The sequence below is a fragment of the Rhinatrema bivittatum genome, chromosome 4 (assembly GCF_901001135.1).
Source record: "Rhinatrema bivittatum chromosome 4, aRhiBiv1.1, whole genome shotgun sequence".
Classification (NCBI taxonomy): Eukaryota; Metazoa; Chordata; class Amphibia; order Gymnophiona; family Rhinatrematidae; genus Rhinatrema; species Rhinatrema bivittatum.
In genome coordinates, this window is record NC_042618.1 from 46,016,296 (window position 1) to 46,034,904 (window position 18,609).

At 42.5% G+C, this 18,609-nt stretch overlaps 1 protein-coding gene and 1 long non-coding RNA gene across 3 annotated transcripts in view; one reads left to right on the plus strand and one right to left on the minus strand.

Moving 5' to 3' along the window:
• The window catches only part of LOC115089778, a 79,826-nt gene that overhangs the window by 23,974 nt on the left and 37,243 nt on the right, over window positions 1–18,609 (minus strand). The window lies entirely within an intron of this gene.
• LOC115089773 (inverted formin-2-like) overlaps window positions 1–18,609 on the plus strand; it is a 48,330-nt gene that overhangs the window by 3,024 nt on the left and 26,697 nt on the right. The window contains exons 2-8 of the mRNA XM_029598066.1: window positions 9,087–9,229; window positions 9,326–9,387; window positions 11,673–11,775; window positions 11,873–11,958; window positions 12,909–13,009; window positions 13,095–13,165; window positions 14,894–15,001. Of these exons, the coding sequence (XP_029453926.1) occupies window positions 9,087–9,229; window positions 9,326–9,387; window positions 11,673–11,775; window positions 11,873–11,958; window positions 12,909–13,009; window positions 13,095–13,165; window positions 14,894–15,001 (674 nt within the window). The remainder of the gene's footprint in view (window positions 1–9,086; window positions 9,230–9,325; window positions 9,388–11,672; window positions 11,776–11,872; window positions 11,959–12,908; window positions 13,010–13,094; window positions 13,166–14,893; window positions 15,002–18,609) is intronic.

Consider the following 18,609-nt stretch of genomic DNA (forward strand, 5'->3'; position numbering starts at 1 on the left):
GGGACATTTGTGATAGAAGTTGTGTTATCTTCTGAAGGTGGTTGTCCCAGATTTTTAATGGGGAGTGGGATCTGAACATCGTCTGCATATATGAAGAAGGTTAGATTTAATCCAGTTAGAAGCGTACATAGGGGGACGATGTAGATGTTGAAGAGGGTGGAAGAGAGGGATGATCCTTGAGGTACTCCGTGTGTGAGGGGAATTTGTTTGGATTTAGCAGTATTGAGTCTGACTTTGTATGAGCGGTTTGTCAGGTACGATTTGAACCATTTAAGTGTGGTGTTACCTAGGCCGATGTCGCTTAGTCTGTTTATTAAGGTTTCATGGTTGATTGTGTCAAAGGCAGCGGAGATGTCGAATAGGATGAGGAGGTAGGATTGTCCGTGGTCAAGGCCTCTGAGGATGTAGTCGGTGAGGGACAGAAGGAGCGTTTCGGTGTTAAAGTGTTTTTTCCGAATCCATGTTGGGAAGGAGATAGAAGATTATGATTTTCCAGGTGTTCGGAGAGTTGACGACAATTTTTTCAAGGATCTTGGCAATGAAGGGAAGGTTGGATATGGGTTGATAGTTTAAAGGATCAGATTTGTTGAGCTGTGGTTTTTTGAGGATTGGTTTGATGATGGCGCATTTGAGAGAGTCAGGTAAGGTGCCTTGTTCGAGTGAGATATTAACTGTCAGGCCGATACAGAAAAATGCGTGGGAGAGCCGGCGAGCGCCCGCTCTCCCTGTGCGCGCACAGGCCACTCTCCTGGGTGCGCGATTCAGGAGGGTGGCCTATGCAAATTAGGGCCCGCGGTAAAAAGAGGCACTAGGAACAATAGCGCGTCCCTAGCACCTCCTTTTTGACAGGAGCGGCGGCTGTCAGCGAGTTTGACAGCCGACGCTCAATTTTGCCAGTGTCTGTTCTCAAACCCGCTGACAGCCACGGGTTCGGAAAACGGACGCCAGCATAATTGAGCGTCTGTCTTCCGGGCCGCGGGCCGCGGGCCGATTTAAAAATTTTTTTTTAATGTTTTATTTTTTTTATTTTTGGGGCCTCTGACTTAATATCGCTATGATATTAAGTCTGAGGGTGTACAGAAAAGCATTTTTTTTCAGCTTTTCTGTACACTTCCCCAGCGCCGGCAGAAATTAACGCCAGCCTTTGGTCAGGCGTTAATTTTTTAAAGTAAAATGTGTGGCTTCGCTGCACATTTTGCTTTCTGGATCACGCGGGAATAACAAAAGGGCCATCAACATGCATTTGCATGTTGCAGGCGTTATTAGTTTCGGGGGGGTTGGCCACACGTTTTCGATGCGCTATTTACCCCTTACTGTATAAGGGGTAAATAGCGCACTGTGCTAACAGTGCGTTCCGGTGGAGCGCACTGTTAGCCCGGGTTTGGCAGTGCAAACATATGGCCCATATGTTTGCTATAGGTCTGGCTATGGTGGTTGGGATTTGCTTTAGAAGTTTTATAGGGATGGGGTGTGCAGCTGGATTTAGTTTTTGGATTATTGATTCTACTTCGGATTAGGCAACTGTTTCGAATTGAGTCCAGGATGGTGTGGTAAGGTGTGCTGAATTGGGTGCAGGCTCGATGGTGTGCTGATGTGTGATGTGTGAATATGGATGTATGAATGCTGAGGACCCCTTTCTCCCTTCTCTATCCCGCCAAATGTCAGATTGCTTATGAAAATGTTAATTTATCTTTTTTTCTTTTCCTGAGCCAGTGCAATTCAAGAATACTAGAGTTGATTTTCAAAGAAGCACTGGGTGCATAAAACCTGCTTTGGAAATCTACCCGCGGGTTCTGTGGTTAAAAGTATCCTTGAAACCTGATTTTACATGTACTTCAACCAGCAGTGGGAGGAGGGACGGGGAAAGAATTTTCCTGCATACTTTCGATTTTTGAAAGTAGTCACGTTACCACCATCTTGACTCTTTCTTAATTGTGGGTCTTTTTTTTTTTTTTTTTCTCAAAGACACCTTTGTATGGTGGCCATGTGTTGCATGGGCAGTCTTGTTTTCTGCTCAGTGCTTTTTTAAAAAAATTTCTACAGCCATTTCTGGTAAAAATAGTGGTGTGTGTTTGTGTGCATTTGCTCATAAAAAGCCATACTTTGCTGTTTAAATCTTCATTGCTTGATGACTATTGACTTTCTGCCACCCAATTTATTTTTTTTTTTTTAATCATTGATTTTCCCCCGGGCTGCAACACGGATATCAACAAGTATGGCCAAAGAGACTGGGAAAGCGAAGGCCAGGAGAGCTCAAAATGGCCGACATAGAAGAAGCCGTTGCCACGGGCTGACCTTTTGATAATGCAGCGATGGCTGCGGAACCTGCCTCTTCTGAACTAACAGCCACGATTGTTGCAGCACTGGCGGGGAGACTTAATAAATTGTCTGAACATAGCCGGTGTTAAACAGAGCCTTAATAAGGCAGAACAGAGGATATCTGGGCTGGAAGACCAAGTACATGTGCTGGAAAACATAATCCATTAATCTAAAGCTTCTAAAGAATCTCTAACTTCGAAGGTAGATGATTAAGAAAACTGATCCCTAAGAAACAATTTAAGATTGATCAGCATTGCTGAATCTGTTCCTGACAATCAACTGGTGGAGGTCCTGGAAAAATGGCTGCCACAAGCCCTGGCTCTAACTATGAATAAAGGGCCACTGTGCCTGGAAAAAGCACACAGGTTGGGCCCCCAACAACAGCAACAGCAGTCTCCACAAAATGGAAGGAATGACAAACCTTGTGTAGCTATTTTTCAAGTCCTTAATTTTGCCTACAAATTGAACATTCTTAGGGCATACAGGCGGATGCAAAACCTGCAATAAGAAGGACATGACAGTTTTTACTTTTTCAAGATTTATTCTGCTGCTGTGGCTGAAAAGAGCACCAGTTTGTGCTCAGTTGCACAGGTTTGTGCTCAGTTGATTTAAGAAAAACCTGCGCATTACTCTTATTCCCTACTAAACCGAGGGTTATTCATCATGGCAGCGTGTTACGTTTCACCACTGCACAGGAGGCTGCGCTTTCTCTACAGAGCATGGATACTGCTTGAATAGCCTAATCGCTGTGGTATTATGCGGATTGCCTTATATAGCTATGCTGATGCCCTCCTTTATCCGTTTTTTTTTGGGGGGGGGGTTTAATATTTTTCATTGTGATTTCTCTTTTTCTCTTGAAGGGGAAGGGGTCCTCGTGACATGATCCACGAGCCCTCTTATGTGGATCTTAGCTAGATTATTTTGTGTTTCTTGCTTTTTGTTTTTGTTTCCATAATCACTTGTTGTTCTTGTTGGACTTGGGGAGGAAAGGGTGTTGGCTATGGGGAAGTTTATGGGAACCAACGCAGATGTTTTCTTATTTTTCATGAGTCTTCACCAAAGGTCACGATTAATATGGTATGCCTTAGAGGGTGACCAAGGCTGGGGCGGTCTCTCTCCTTCGTTCCATGCTAAGTAATCTTTCTCGTCATCCTCCACTACTGTATTTGCACTACGGCCAAGAATCTTAAGTGTCTCTCATGGAATGTATGTGGTGTGAGTAATGTAGTGAAATGCTTCAAATTGTTACAGGCCATGCGGTGTTTTCACGCTGATATAGCCTTACTCCAAGAAATGCATTTAACCTCTATTGAACATGCTAAATTGCAGAAACAATGGGTTGGGCAAATATATCATGCATCTGCTAATACGCATGAGGCGGGTGTGGCAATATTGTTACACAAATCCTTACATTTTCAGCTGCTTAAAGTCATTCAAGACCCTGAAGGTCATTATATTTTTGTGGAGGGAAAATTATTTGGTTGCCGCATACTTTTAAGAAGTGTATACGCACCCAGTGTATATTCTCACTCTTTTTTTGCTCAGATAGTAAACATGTTAACACCTTATTCTCACATTCCTATTCTTATCGGGGGGAGGGGGGGATTTTAATATGGTTTTGGATCCCCAAGTGGATCGGTCTCCAGCCAAAGCTCCTAGCTGTAATGTCCAGAGATGGGGTTTCTGTACTTGTGTGAGCATCTTCGTCTTTTAGATGTTTGGAGGTGCCTCCACCCTTTGAAAATTGACTTTACTCATTATTCAAGGGCACATGAGACGAAGTCCAGATTAGACTTTTTTACTGTTATCAGACACCTCTTTCTCACAAGTGCAGGGTGTGGATATCGGGCCTATAGAAATTTTAGATCATTCACCAGTGTGGATCATTTTGGAGGGGTTCACAGATATTGTTCCTAGGGGCAATTGGAAATGTCCCCATTATTTGTATAATAATAAGGCTTTTCATTCCTATCTCAGTAAGCAATGGAAAGAGTATGTGAAGTTTAATAGTATTCATTCTGAAACCTCCTTACTGTATTGGGTTGTAGCAAAAGCTGTGATGAGGGGGGCTGTCATATCCTATGCAATATGGCAAAAACAATAAGGGCCAAAGAGATCCTTAGGTTACAAAAGCAGTTATGCTCTGATAAAAGGAAACTGCTTACTGACCCTTCTCCATTGCATAAAACACAGTTTCTGTCTTTGCAAGTTGCACTTAATGCTTTGCTTCACCAGCATATACAAAAAGGTATTTTGTATTATAAATATCAAAACCGGTCAAATGCTAGCTAACTTAGTCCAGACCTAGTGGGGAAATCATACATAGTGGAAATAAAAGGGCCAAATGGCCACCTTGTTCGTACCTCTAAAGAGATAGGAGATTTATTTGTCACTTACTATAAACACTTCTATTCAGCTGAAGAGATGGATATTCATGCTGTGAAGAGGTACTTAAATAAAATTCATAATCCTGTTTTAACAGAAGATCACTTGCAAGCCCTTAATGCTCCTTTCACATTTACTGAGATTTACTCCTTCATTAGACAATCACCATTATGTAAGGCACCTGGCCCGGATGGGTTACCTGGGGAGTTTTACAAGATATTGCTCAACCATATCTGTCTTCTCTTGGGGAGAATGTATGATAGTTTGCTACAATTGGGTGAACTGCCTGTAGAGACTAACACAGCAACTATAGTTGTTTTACCAAAACTGGGTAGAGATTTGAAGTTGCAGGCTCCTATAGGCAGATTTCTTTATTAAATTTTGTTGTTAAACTACTGGCAAAATTATTAGCAGATTGTCCAAAATTCTTCCCTTTTTAATTTCTCCAGAACAGGTGGGATTTATAAAAGGGAGATATGTTGCATCTAATATGCACAAAGTGCTTGCTTCCATAGCCCACTCCGTTCAGGATAAGTTAAATTCTCTGCTTATCAGTTTCGATGCAGAGAAAGCATTCGATAGGGTAAATTGGAGATATCTGTTTACTCAGCGTGCATTTTAGTCAATGGAGCCGTCTCAAATACATTCACTTTACAAAGGGATACTCGCCAAGGCTGTCAGCTCTCTCCACTTCTTTTTGTGCTATGCCTAGATCCCCTTAAATGAGAAAATTCCTGGGGTTACTGGGACCCACACTTTTAAAGTTGCGGCCTTTGTCAAAGATTGGCTTTTCCATCTTGGAACCCGCAATGACACCTCTCAGTCCTGTTGCAGGCGATTTCTCTACATGGTACAGTAGCCAGTTTGAAATTAAATTTAGATAGGTCTGAAGCTATGGCCATAGGCTGTTGGGGTGTGCAAGACTGGACAGGTACCTTTCCCTTAAAATGTAGAGTATATAAGCTCAAATATCTAGGTATTTGGATCCTGGCAGATCTTTCCTCATTAGATGATATTAATGTTACCAATTTACAAAATGCCACCAAAGCTAGTCTGCAAAAGTGGATGCCACTAACTCTGTCCTGGAGAGGCCAAAGTCAACTTTATAAAGTGACCAATTTCCTTAAATTACTTTACACACTTAGGGGTAGATTTTTAAACCTACGCGCACACGTCCATGTGTGCGTGCATATTATAAAATCCGACGGCTGCGTGGACATGCGCACCGGATTTTATAATCCGCGTACGCATGTGCAGGCAGTGCGTGCAAGGGGGGAGTACTTATGCAATTTTTGCGCGGCGACGATTCCCAGCCTTCCCCAGTTCCCTACCACCCTATCTAACCTCCCTTCCCTTCTCCTCCCCACCCCATAAATCTAACCTACCTTCATTTTTTTTTATTTTTTAAGTTGCTGCTCCTCTGGAGCAGAAGCAACTTGCACGCGTCGGCCGACTGCCGGCGCACGCTTCCCCGGCGAAGTGGCAAATGGCTGCTGTACTGGCCACCTCCAGCCCTGCCCCCGGACCACCCCCTTTACAAGCCCTGGCACTTAATCGCATCCCAGGGTTTATGTGAATGGCTGGGCCCATTTGAAAATGGGCCCGGCCTGCGTAAGGCCCGGCCACGTGCATAAACCCTGGGATTTATGCGTGCTGGGGTTTAAAAATTTACCTGTTAGTATTCTACCTTTAATTCTCACTGGGAACTCCAAACTTATTTATGGAAGGGAAAGAAACCTAGGATACTTCTAACACAATTGATGGCTATTAGCAAACAGGGCGGGATGAGCTTACCTGATATTCGATTATATAATTATGGAGCCCATCTTCGACATTTAGGTGATTGGATTATGGCCACACCTTTTTACTGTGACTATGCCTTTGAAGCGGCCATTACCTATCCTTTACAGCTCAGATTTGTACTGCAAGCCAAGGGCTCATAGCTTTCCACATACTTGAAGACTCATATCTTTATATTGCCTGCTAGAAAACATGGCGATGGATTATCTCTAAATTGGATCTATCGTATACAGTTTCTCCATTCCTTCCTAATATTGGTAATGTGGCCTTTCAACCAGGATTAGATAGTAGAGTAGTTTCTATCTGGTCACAAAAGGGGGGTTCTTGTTGACTCATGTTCTTGATGAACAATACCGAATGCTCTCCTTAGACTTAATGCGACAAAAATTGACTAACAATACTATAAATACAATCAGTTATTTACAATTGCAACATTATTTGGGTTATTTGGTTTTAGATACTCTCCCCGCCAAGGGGTAGAAGGTTTTCCAGGACTGGTTGATATGGAAGATCTGACCAGACATTCGTTATCCTCTTTCCATAAATCTTTGAAATTTTCTTTTGGTACTATTCCCTTAGAACCTTTATGGACCCAAGAGCTACATACCCCTATTTCTTTTTCAGACTTCAAGGCTTGCTTTGGTCGCAGTTCTACCATCACGCAAAATGCGCAGCTACACAAAATGCAATACAGATTATTGTCTAGAGCATACATCTTGCAGAGACAAGCCTATTTGATGGGTTTAACAGTCTCTGGTTTATGTAATAAATGTAATGTTGAAGTGGGAGCCGTAGGACATTCTTTTTGGGATTGTACTAATGTTAAGGCTTTTTGGAAATAAGTATTAGGTTATTTGAACACTGTTCTTTCAGTACAATTACCATTTTCTGTGTAATTGGCTGTTTGGTTTTTTTTTTTTCCTTTGGCGAGAGCCTACTCTGAGCAGAGGCTGTGGGTTTCTAAAGTCTTGGTGGTTGCTTGAACTACTATTCTGTATTTTTGGAGACAAGAAGTGGATCCCTCTTTCAGATTTTTGAGAAATGTTATTCATCGTCTCTTAATCATGGGACTGGTGGTGGATAAACAGAGTCACCCCACTAGGAAGCAAAAGATTCTGAATATATGGCTTCCTTATCTGGATTCCTTATCTACATGGACTAGAAGTCTGCTTCTGAATGCCTATTGATGGACCTTTGATTACTAATGGACTCACATCTGTGGAAAGGGGAGTGGGGAGATGTGGGGTTCTGCTCTGGAATCATCTTTCTTGTTTAAGTTTATTATACACCTGTTGTGTTCAGAGTCAAAACCATCAGGCCACACCTTTTTGTTATGTATATTTTGTACAATTAGAGTTCAGTCTATTGTTTGTTCTGATATTAATAATGATATAATAAAAAGATTTAAATATAAAATCTACGCCTCCTATTTCACATTGAAATTCACCCACACTGACAGCTGGTGCAGAGCCCATGGATTAAAAAATAAATAAATAAAATACTTGTGAACTTTATCCCAGTGCAGGCAGTTTGAAAATGTGCCCCCTTGGTGCAGGAGCATTAGTTAACAGAATTACCTTTTATGCAGGAGCTGCAAATGGGCAATGTTTAGTTTTTAGTTTTCAGTCATAAGGTGCCCAGCCTTTGCTGAAAAGCATCCAAGTTCTTGTTTTCTTAATTTAAAAAGAATAATTATTTCTTCCAATTCTTCATCTATTTCTCCATTCATCCTGGGTTTTTGTTTTTCATGCTTTCCCCCTCTTTATTTTCCTATTGCCTTCTTCCTCTTTATCACATTGATTCCAAGTCTACCATACACATGGTGCAGTTTTCAGTAGCTTTACTACTGGGGTAGATATTTAGTGGGCAGCCAGCTAAATTGCAAGGATACGCTGCTGAATATCCACGCATGAAGTGCTACTTAGGGCCTCATTTTCTAAAGTATCGCAGGCCTGCGATACTTTAGGTAATGAGGGGCAGGGGGTCGACCCGGGGGGGCGGTCCTGCGCTAGCTGGCAGCGATCACACCGCCCCGACTCCTCCTCTTCCGGGGCCGACTCCGCCCCCATCCTGGTATCTCACGTGATAAGGGACTTTTCGCATGCGAAACGTCCCTTATTGTGTGCGAGCCACTTGGAAAATGACCCCTTTAGTCAGATAAGTGTTTTTTGGCTAAGTCAGACATGCTCAATAACAGGTCTAGACTTAGCCAGTTAACTTCTCCGGCTAAGCAGCAATATCACTACTTAGCCCGAATATGTTATCCGGCTAAATAACGCCACCCTCGATTCTCCCATTGCCCGCCCACTTTTTCTACGGCTAAAAGATAGCCGGATAAGTCACTTATCTGGCTATCTGCCGTTTTAATATGGGGCCGCCTTTAATTAAGCCATCAAACCTGAAGGGGGGGGGACTTGCAAGTGATGATACCGGTTGCCCGCTTTTATCTTTACGTTGTCAGTTTTGCCCATTTTCACAAAATTATCCCTCATACAGTCGAGAGTTAGCATGTTGCCAGGTTATTTGTCTGTGGTGGGGTGAGAAGTTTTTGTAGCCTTACTGTGAATCTTGTGCCTTTTCAGACAAACACTCAATGTGGGTGTCTGTGAGCAGAGGCGATGAAAATGTAGAACCCAATTACACCAGCATAGAACAGCTGTTCTGTTTTCCTCAAACAAAGACTAAGGAGTTGGAAACTGCATCAGTGAAAAAGGAACCAAAGGAGGTAGTTTCCTGGATTTCCCCATTTATTTTATAATCATTAGGAAAATAAAATATGTATAACCGACATAAACTGCCTTTTTTTTGTCTCCATAAATAGATCACTTTTCTAGATCCCAAGAAAAGCCTCAATTTGAACATATTTTTGAAGCAGTTTAAATGGTAAGGCTGTGTCTGTATCTATCATATTTGAAGAAAAATAGTGATGTTTTAGGTTCGTCTGTACTCTGTGAAAACATTTTATTTTTTCTTGATTAGCTGAACCAGCTGTATAAATGTTTGTATTTAGAACGAAAGCAATGGGTGTGTGTCCAATAGGGTTGGGCATTCCGGAGAAATGAAATAGGAAATGAGACAAAATTTCTTATTTCATTTCGTTCTCAAAGCGAAACAATTAAAAATCCAACAAAATTGTTTTCACATTTTGCTTTGAAATCAAAAAAATTGATCCGTCAGGCCTTGGTCCAGATCTGAAGCTGGGGCCTTACCTAGGAAATAGGCCAAGGTCCAAAGCCAGGGCCTGGGCCTAGGCTCGAGTGTGATACTGGGGTATTGGCCAGGCCCAGACCCAATGCTGGGGCCTCAGTCGAGACCCCAAAACTTGAACAAACTTACTTGCTCCGTCAGGGATTCAGCTTCCCGGTCCAGGCCCAATACTGAGGCCCAGTCTAGAGACTGGGTCCCAACGCTGGGACCTCAGCCCAAGCCCAGGCCCGACGCCGAGGCCTAGGCCCGGTCCTAGGCCTTATTCCTTGCTCTCACCTAAAGATTAGGCTGAGGCCCAAAGCAGGGACCTTGGCCTACCCCCGAGTGCAATGCTGGGGCCTAGGCATAGGCCACAGTTCAACGCAGGAGCTATGGCCTAAGCCTGAGCATGATGTTGAGGTATTGGCCAAGGCCCAGGCCCAATGCTGGGGCCTCGGCCGAGACTCCAAAAAATTTAACAAACTTACCTGCTCCATCAGGGCTCCAGCATTGTGGTCCAGGCCCAGGTCCAACCCCTTGGCCCCAGCCCAGACCCATGCCCAATGCCGGGGCTTGCCCAGGGTCAGGCACAGGCCCGGCGCCCAGGTCTCTGAGGTCTTCAATCCCATCTTTTTTCTTCTTAGACAAAATGATGCTCTCTGCTTGGGAGGCACTGGAGTTAACTCCTGTGCATCCTCCCCAGCAGAGGGCACTGTTTTAATGTATGGCTGAAGCCTAGGCCATGGTAGGTTGCCATGACCTCAGCCTAGGTCCTGTGCAAAGCGTGGGCCCTAGGCTTCGGCATCAGATTCCTCTTAGACTGGGAAAGTGGGAGCCGACGAGGATCCTGGCCCTGGCATTTTTTCGGGTGGAAAGGATGGGTGGGGGGGCCTCAGGAAGCCTTGTTTCTTTTGTTTGTTTGTTTGGTTTTTTTTAAATGGAAAACCAACCCCCCAAAAAGAAAAATGAAACAAAAATGTTTCCTCTTCCCACCCCTAGTATTCACCCCAGATACACCCCATATTTAGATGCCAATTTTCAAAGTGATTTATGTGGGTAGAAAGCATTTTACCTTCTGAAAATTGCCCCCTCTCGATGTGGCTAAAAGTGTGCATGTGTGTGTTTTTTTTTTAGTTCCACTGCACGCATACTTCCAGCCTCATTGAGAGAAGGTGGTACCATGGGGAGCATGTTTAGATCAGGAGAGGAAAATTACACACGTGGATGGCATTTTCAAATCTTTGTGTGCACTTTTCCCAGCAAAACTGTAATGTGCACTGAAAGCAGATGCAAGTGACCTTGCAGACATTGTACCCATGGCAGTTTTCAAAGTGAAAGTAGATGTATACTTTTGCTTTGAGAATTAGTGCAAAACCTGTGGGTACAAAATACAGGAGGGATTCCTTGACCTGGTGAAGACAGTTTGAAAATTGCCCCTTCAATAATTTTGATATTCCTTTTCAAACATGTTAAGTTGAGGAAGTGATGGATGCACTTATTTGCATAAACTTGCACGTCGTCGAGGAACACAAATCGTATGGCAACTCGGAACCTTGCACAACGAACTTGCAAGCTAACTTTTTCGAGTGCTAGAAAGTCAACTGATTTGGTTATGCTTCTAGCAATCTGTGTACAGGGCTTCTGAGCAGTTGGTTTCACAGGACTGTGCTATACCTACCAGACCACTCTGCGAGTCCCACAGAACCCTGAGGAATTAGTTAGTCCCTGCAATGCTAGTCTCTGTAGATAATCACTTCCACCTTCAGGTTCTATGGATTCCATTGTAATGTTCCTTCACACGCATTAGGGACTCCGTAGAATGCTATTTTCAAAAGAGCTTCACCAAAAATGCAGATTGGGGAAAATCATTTTGAAAACCAAGCCCATAACATACATGTGGAGCAACATTTAACAGAATGTCTCTGCTGTGAGGAAAATACTTCTTGAGGGAAGTGCCCTAAGACTATCCGTGTCTTCTGCAGCTCTAATAAAGAAATAGTTGATATGATTGAGAAAGGCGACAGAACCAAGTTTGATGTTGAAGTTCTGAAACAGTTGATGAAGTTACTTCCTGAAAAGCATGAAGTGAGTACAACTGTGAAATATATATGTATACACACATCTACATATGAGTGCACACAAAGTTAATTTGGGTGGTCTTCTTGATTTCTTTCTGTGTTAGATAGAAAACCTGAAATCATACCAGGCAGATAAAGCAAAATTATCAAATGCCGACAACTTTTATCTGCTCCTCCTCTCTGTTCCTGGGTAAGTGATGTCTTTTCGTCCTTTAATTAACCATCCCCCTGTAGTGAGGTTTTTATATGTCTGTTTTTCAGAGAACATGCTCTATCTTTGGTATCTTCAAGCTCATGGTGTCTTTTTTATACCTTTCAGTGTATCATATGAAAATATTGCATAGGCTCTAGTAGCACAGGATCTGAAGGCAGCTCCTTTTCATATCTAAATGTAGCTTCTGGAAAAATAAATGTCTTTTTACAGTCTCTAAAAAACACAAAACTGGTCAGCAGAAAGATTTGTCATCTCCCTGGGTCATTTCTGTATCATTTCTGCCCTTTCTTAATCAGTCTGGTAGAGTGGCCCAGGATTTGTATGATAGGATCCAGTCCTTAATGTAAAGCAAAGAGTCAGGAACCTGGCATCATGTTTAATATGCTGGTTTTAGGTCTGTGGGCATTAAACTTCGAGATTGATATTGGAAAAGGGCTTGTTCTGGTAATTTTTCAGTTACCAGGACAAACTCTGAGATTTAAACTTCCTGCTTCTCCGATAAGTGAAATATTATCCGCATAACTTTTTATTTACCTGCGTAAAATTTTTAGCTGGTTAAACAGAGGGAGGGTGGGGAAGGAGTTCTGGGCAGGGCCAGAATTTATGCCGGTAGCAACAATATTCAGCACACTCTGGATAAATTTAGTTAAGTAAATCTGTTTGGAGAAATCGCTGTCCTAAAGTTACTGGAGTAACTTAACTTCAGGCAAGTAATTCGCAGCAGCAGACTTAGATAAGTCCTGCTGGCTATCCCGGCTCAGGTTACCCAGGGAATTTCTTGCTCACCATACCGCTCAGTTTGGGCCTCTTTGTGTTTTGAAGTCTGCGGTTTCGGTGTGAAACGGCAGAGATGGTAACTGATGCAGAAGGATCTCCTGGCAATCGCCAACAAAACCATGCATCATTCTTCTGATTTCTGATGCTAGATATCAGCTCCGGATTGAATGCATGCTGCTGTGCGAAGAGACAGCCATTATACTGGATATGCTAAGACCCAAAGCACAACTGATCAGCACGGCATGTGAAAGTAAGTGTGATGTGGCACCAAGCACTATGGATCACCAAGTGCAGAAAGAGAGCTGAAACAGATTAATATCATTTTTTCTTTCCAGATCTCCTTGCCAGTCATAGACTACCGATCTTCTGTCAATTGATTCTCAAAGTTGGAAACTTTCTAAACTATGTACGTAAGTTGTCTCCATGGCTTGCTTTTACAAAGGAAAGACATTCTGTTGTCAGATCACGAGTATTATTACTTAGAAGCATTAAGGAAGAAATTAGTTTTTTGTACAGAAATGGCATGTTACACAATTGGGTACAACAACTAGAAGTGAATAATAACTTCTGTATACCAGAATATTATACCTCTGTAGGGACTGTAGTGAATATTACACAATTGCCCACTTCATATGAGGGTATGCATAAGCCATGAAGGCCTAGCTGTTTGTGGATGCTTTTGGCAAAGAATAGTGTAGGAGATCGTGGAAACCTGATGGTGAGGTTAGTAGCATGGCCACATGGCTTGGAGATTAAGAACTTGGATTTTAGAAGTAGGTTAGGGGATATTAGGGTAGGAGATTATTTTATTATGTTTTTTAAATTTGTAATTAAATTTTATTAATTTGTCTTATTTTTATTGTTTTAGTGTTATGATGATATGATTGTACTTTTGTTTGCTTTATTCTTGTAAACTGCTTGGAGATTTTTTAATGTCAGGCAGTATATCAAATGAATAAATAAATGTAATCCACAAAAATTTACCTGCATTCGGGAGAGGTGTTCTGGGAGGCAGGGTCTGATCAGGGTTGGGACTTAAACAAATATTTTTGTGATTTTCCAAAATGTGTGCATAAATTCTCTTGGCAGAAATTAACCCCACCAAATAGCAGATGTCAGTCTGCGTGGGTAGCTTTTGCCAGGGTAATTTGCAAAAACAAGCTTACGTGTATAAATTTGCTTTGAAAACTGGGGCAATTTCTGTAGGCTGTTACAGAATTACCTTCTAAGGGGCAATGTTCTAAAGCCATTTACATGTGTAAATGCTACGCAGGGTGATTTGAAAATGTCCCCATCCTCAATGCTGATAAAAGCATATGTGTGTGTGTGTGCTTTCCCACGACATCCCTACTTTTACACACATTGTAGAGGAGGTGTTCTTGGGAAAGAAACAACATGCATACTTTTGCTTAGAAAAAAGACCTGCAAACCCTTGAATGAAAACAATCGACACAGAATATGGTTTTCACAATGGTTATTTATGGTTACCTCTTTTATTACCAGTTTTATTAATACACGTTCTATTATTACACGTATATTGATTCTGAGTACTGTGTGATGTTCCAGATCCGTGTATATGATTATTACATGGGGATTATATTGTATGTAAGGTCACACCTAGATGTTGTTCTTATGTTTTTACCTTTGTTTATTCTCTTATGCTAAATATGATTTATGGTGTCTTTAATAAAAATTTAAATAACAAGAAAAAGGCCCTGCAAAGAAAGCAATTGTGTGGCTCTGCAGGTACTTTTTTCCTGGGCAGTTGTCAAAGGGAAAGGACATGTGTACATTGCTTTTGGGAGTTAGTGCAAAATCTGTGGATGAAAGTGGCCTTGGCACCTGCTGGCAGAATTTTGAGAATTGCCACCTATGTAGCTGCAGCAAGAGGCAAGCCAGATAACATGGATTCAGGGGCAGCTCCAGATGGGGGTGCAGGGGGCACCTCTCTCTCCCTCCCCCTGGCTTGGCTGGGACCACCTTGAATGGTTGGATGGAAAGGCACAGTTGGGGCTTGCTCACCCTGAAATTCACCTTGCTCCCCTCTATGCCTCCCCGACAAAGGTTTCTGGAGTCGTCACTGCATGAACTGATTTGTCCTTTGTGGCTTTCTTCTGTTTTCTGCATCTTTCAGGGAAGCCACACGGGCAATGCAGATGGCTTTAGGATTAGCACCCTGCTGAAACTCACGGAGACAAAAGCCAACCAGACGCGCATTACCCTACTCCACCATATCTTGGAGGTACCCAGAGCTCTGATGTTCACTTTAGAAACAGACAGAAATTATATTTTGTTCTGACCTCCATTCCTATTTCTGTACCTGGCTAAAAGCCCACATCAGCTTTCACAGTGCGCGCTTTTAGTGGGGTTAAAAAGAGGCATTCCAGGAAACCGTGGTTAGGTCAAGAGCGTATGCTTGATTTTCAATATTTACTGCTGACTTAGGGGCCAATGCAATATTATTCACAGAAAGCGGGCGCTGACTTTTCAGCGCCCACTTTCTTAATGCACACATTCCAGTGAGAGCACTGAGAGGAGAGGATCACCTTGCTGGTGACTGAAAGGAATCAGTAAGTTTTTGCTTGGGACATTGTCTTTTTTTTAAAGTATTGGGGCAAAGTTAACTATTTGGGAATATTATTTAGTGTGTTTGTGCTTTTAATAATCAGTAAGGCAGTGAATAAACAAGTTAGACTGTATTTTTAAATAGTCAGTCAATAAGGCAACTAGTAAGCAGTAGGTAGTGTGTTTATTTTTAAAAGTCTGTAAGGCAGCTAGTAAGCAGAACTGAGTGTTTGTATTTAAAAAAAAAAAAAAACCCACAAAAAAAACCCAGAAGCTAGAAATAAGCTAGGAGCTAGGAGCAGTGGTTACCTAAGTAAAAAGGTTGAAAAGTTCAGCTCAGTTACTCACCTTGGAAAGGCGTTGAGGTAGTATGATTTGGTTTGAATAGGTACCAACATTTGTTAATCAAGAGAGCAGTGAGTCACTCTGGCTGACTAACTGAAGTTAGACTGATTGTATTTCCCAACCCCCTCGCCCACCCACCCCAGCTCATCCTTTAATTTATAGGCAGGTGCCACTTTCACAAAAAAACCAAAACAAAAAACTTTATTGAGAGTTTGATCAGACCTCTGTAGGCCACTACCAGACATATAGTGAATTCACTAATACATTTAAAGGACATTAATTAGACACATTCCTACTCCCATAGGAACTGATCAAAACTGAGATGAAGGCAGCAGTCCAGCAGCAAGAGGGGGACTTCCCAGTCTTTTGCATCGAGTGTCACATGTATGATTTTTTACCCACCGGTGAGAAGTTGTACATGTGCATGTGATGCAAAGAACTCCTGGCTCTCAGAGAACGAGTCCGATCTCTGGAAGCTAGAGTGGCAGACCTGGAGGAGCTGAGGCAGACAGAGAGGTATATAGATGAGACCTTCAGGGACATAGTAGCCAGGTCCCAACTTCAGACTGGCAGCCCTGGTGCTGCCTTGAAAGAAGAAGGTCTCATGATTGGAGAGCATCAACCTGGTGTAGCAGGAAAGGATCCTGTAGCAAGGACCTGCTCTCCAGGTAATGCACTGTCCTTTCGTACCGAGGACATCTCCCCAAGGTCTACTGCCCAGGAGGGAAGGGTTAGGTCGGCCGTCATAGTTGGTGATTTGATTATTAGGAATGAAGATAGTTGGGTGGCTGGTGGGCGTGAGGATCGCCTGGTAACATGCCTACCTGGTGCGAAGGTGGCGGACCTCACGCGTCACCTAGATAGGATTTTAGACAGTGCTGGGGAGGATCCGGCTGTTGTGGTACATGTAGGCACCAATGACATAGGAAAATGTGGGAGGGAGGTTCTGGAAGCCAAATTTAGGCTCTTAGGTAGAAATCTTAAATCCAGATCCTCCAGGGTAGCATTCTCTGAAATGTTCCCTGTTCCATGCGCAGGTCACCAGAGACAGGCAGAGCTCTGGAGTCTCAATGCGTGGATGAGACGATGGTGCAAGGAAGAAGGATTCAGTTTTGTTAGGAACTGGGGAACCTTTTGGGGAAGGGGGAGTCTCTTCCGAAGGGATGGGCTCCACCTTAACCAGGGTGGAACCAGACTGCTGGCTCTAACCTTTAAAAAGGAGATAGAGCAGCTTTTAAACTGGAACAAAGGGGAAAGCCGACAGTCACTCAGCAATGCGTGGTTCGGAGAGAGGTATCTTCAAAGGATACTAATGATGCATTAGAATTAGGGCATCCCGACAGTGAGGTTCCAATAATAAGAAAAGTAGTTCAAATGCCTGTAACTAAAAACTCACCTGAGCTAAAAAATTCTAACTTATCCCTATCAATTAAAAAGCAGAATGAAAATACAAACAAAAAACAAACTTTGAAATGTTTGTATGCTAATGCCAGAAGTCTAAGAAGTAAGATAGGAGAATTAGAATGTATAGCAGTGAATGATGACATAGACTTAATTGGCATCTCAGAGACATAGTGGAAGGAAAACAACCAATGGGACAGTGCTATACCGGGGTACAAATTATATCGCAATGACAGAGAGGAGCACCCGGGAGGCGGTGTGGTGTTTTATGTCCAGGATGGCATAGAGTCCAACAGGATAAACATCCTGCACGAGACTAAATGCACAATTGAATCTTTATGGGTAGAAATCCCTTGTGTGTCGGGGAAGACTATAGTGATAGGAGTATACTACCGTCCACCTGGTCAAGATGGTGAGACTGACAGTGAAATGCTAAGAGAAATTAGGGAAGCTAACCAAATTGGTAGTGCGGTAATAATGGGAGACTTCAATTACCCCAATATTGACTGGGTAAATGTATCACCGGGACACGCTAGAGAGATAACGTTCCTTGATGGAATAAATGATAGCTTTATGGAGCAATTGGTTCAGGAACCGACGAGAGAGGGAGCAATTTTAGATCTAATTCTCAGTGGAGAACAGGATTTGATGAGAGCGGTAACGGTGGTGGGACCGCTTCGCAATAGTGATCATAATATGTTCAAATTTGATTTAATGACTGGAAGGGGGACAGTAAGCAAATCCACGACTCTCGTGCTAAACTTTCAAAAGGGAAACTCTGATAAAGTGAGAAAAATAGAAAAAAACTGAAAGGAGCAGCTACAAAAGTAAAATGTGTGCAAGAGGCATGGTCATTGTTAAAAATGCCATCCTAGAAGCACAATCCAGATGTAGTCCACACATTAAGAAAGGTGGAAAGAAGGCAAAACTATTACCGGCATGGTTAAAAGGGGAGGTGAAAGAAGCTATTTTAGCCAAAAGATCTTCATTCAAAAATTGGAAGAAGGATCCAACAGAAGAAAATAGGATAATGCATAAATGTTGGCAAGTTAAATGTAAGACATTGATAAGAGAGGCTAAGAGAGAATTTGAAAAGAAGTTGGCCATAGAGGCAAAAACTCACAGTAAAAACGTTTTTAAGTATATCCGAAGCAGGAAGCCTGTGAGGGAGTCAGTTGGACCGTTAGATGATCGAGGGGTTAAAGGGGCACTTAGAGAAGATAAGGCCATCGCAGAAAGATTAAATGATTTCTTTGCTTCGGTGTTTACTGAAGAGGATGTTGGGGAGGTACCCGTACTGGAGAAGGTTTTCATGGGTAATGATTCAGATGGACTGAACCAAATCATGGTGAACCTAGAAGATGTGGTAGACCTGATTGACAAACTTAAGAGTAGTAAATCACCTGGACCGGATGGTATACACCCCAGAGTTCTGAAGGAACTAAAAAAATGAAATTTCAGACCTATTAGTAAAAATTTGTAACCTATCATTAAAATCATCCATTGTACCTGAAGACTGGAGGATAGCTAACGTAACCC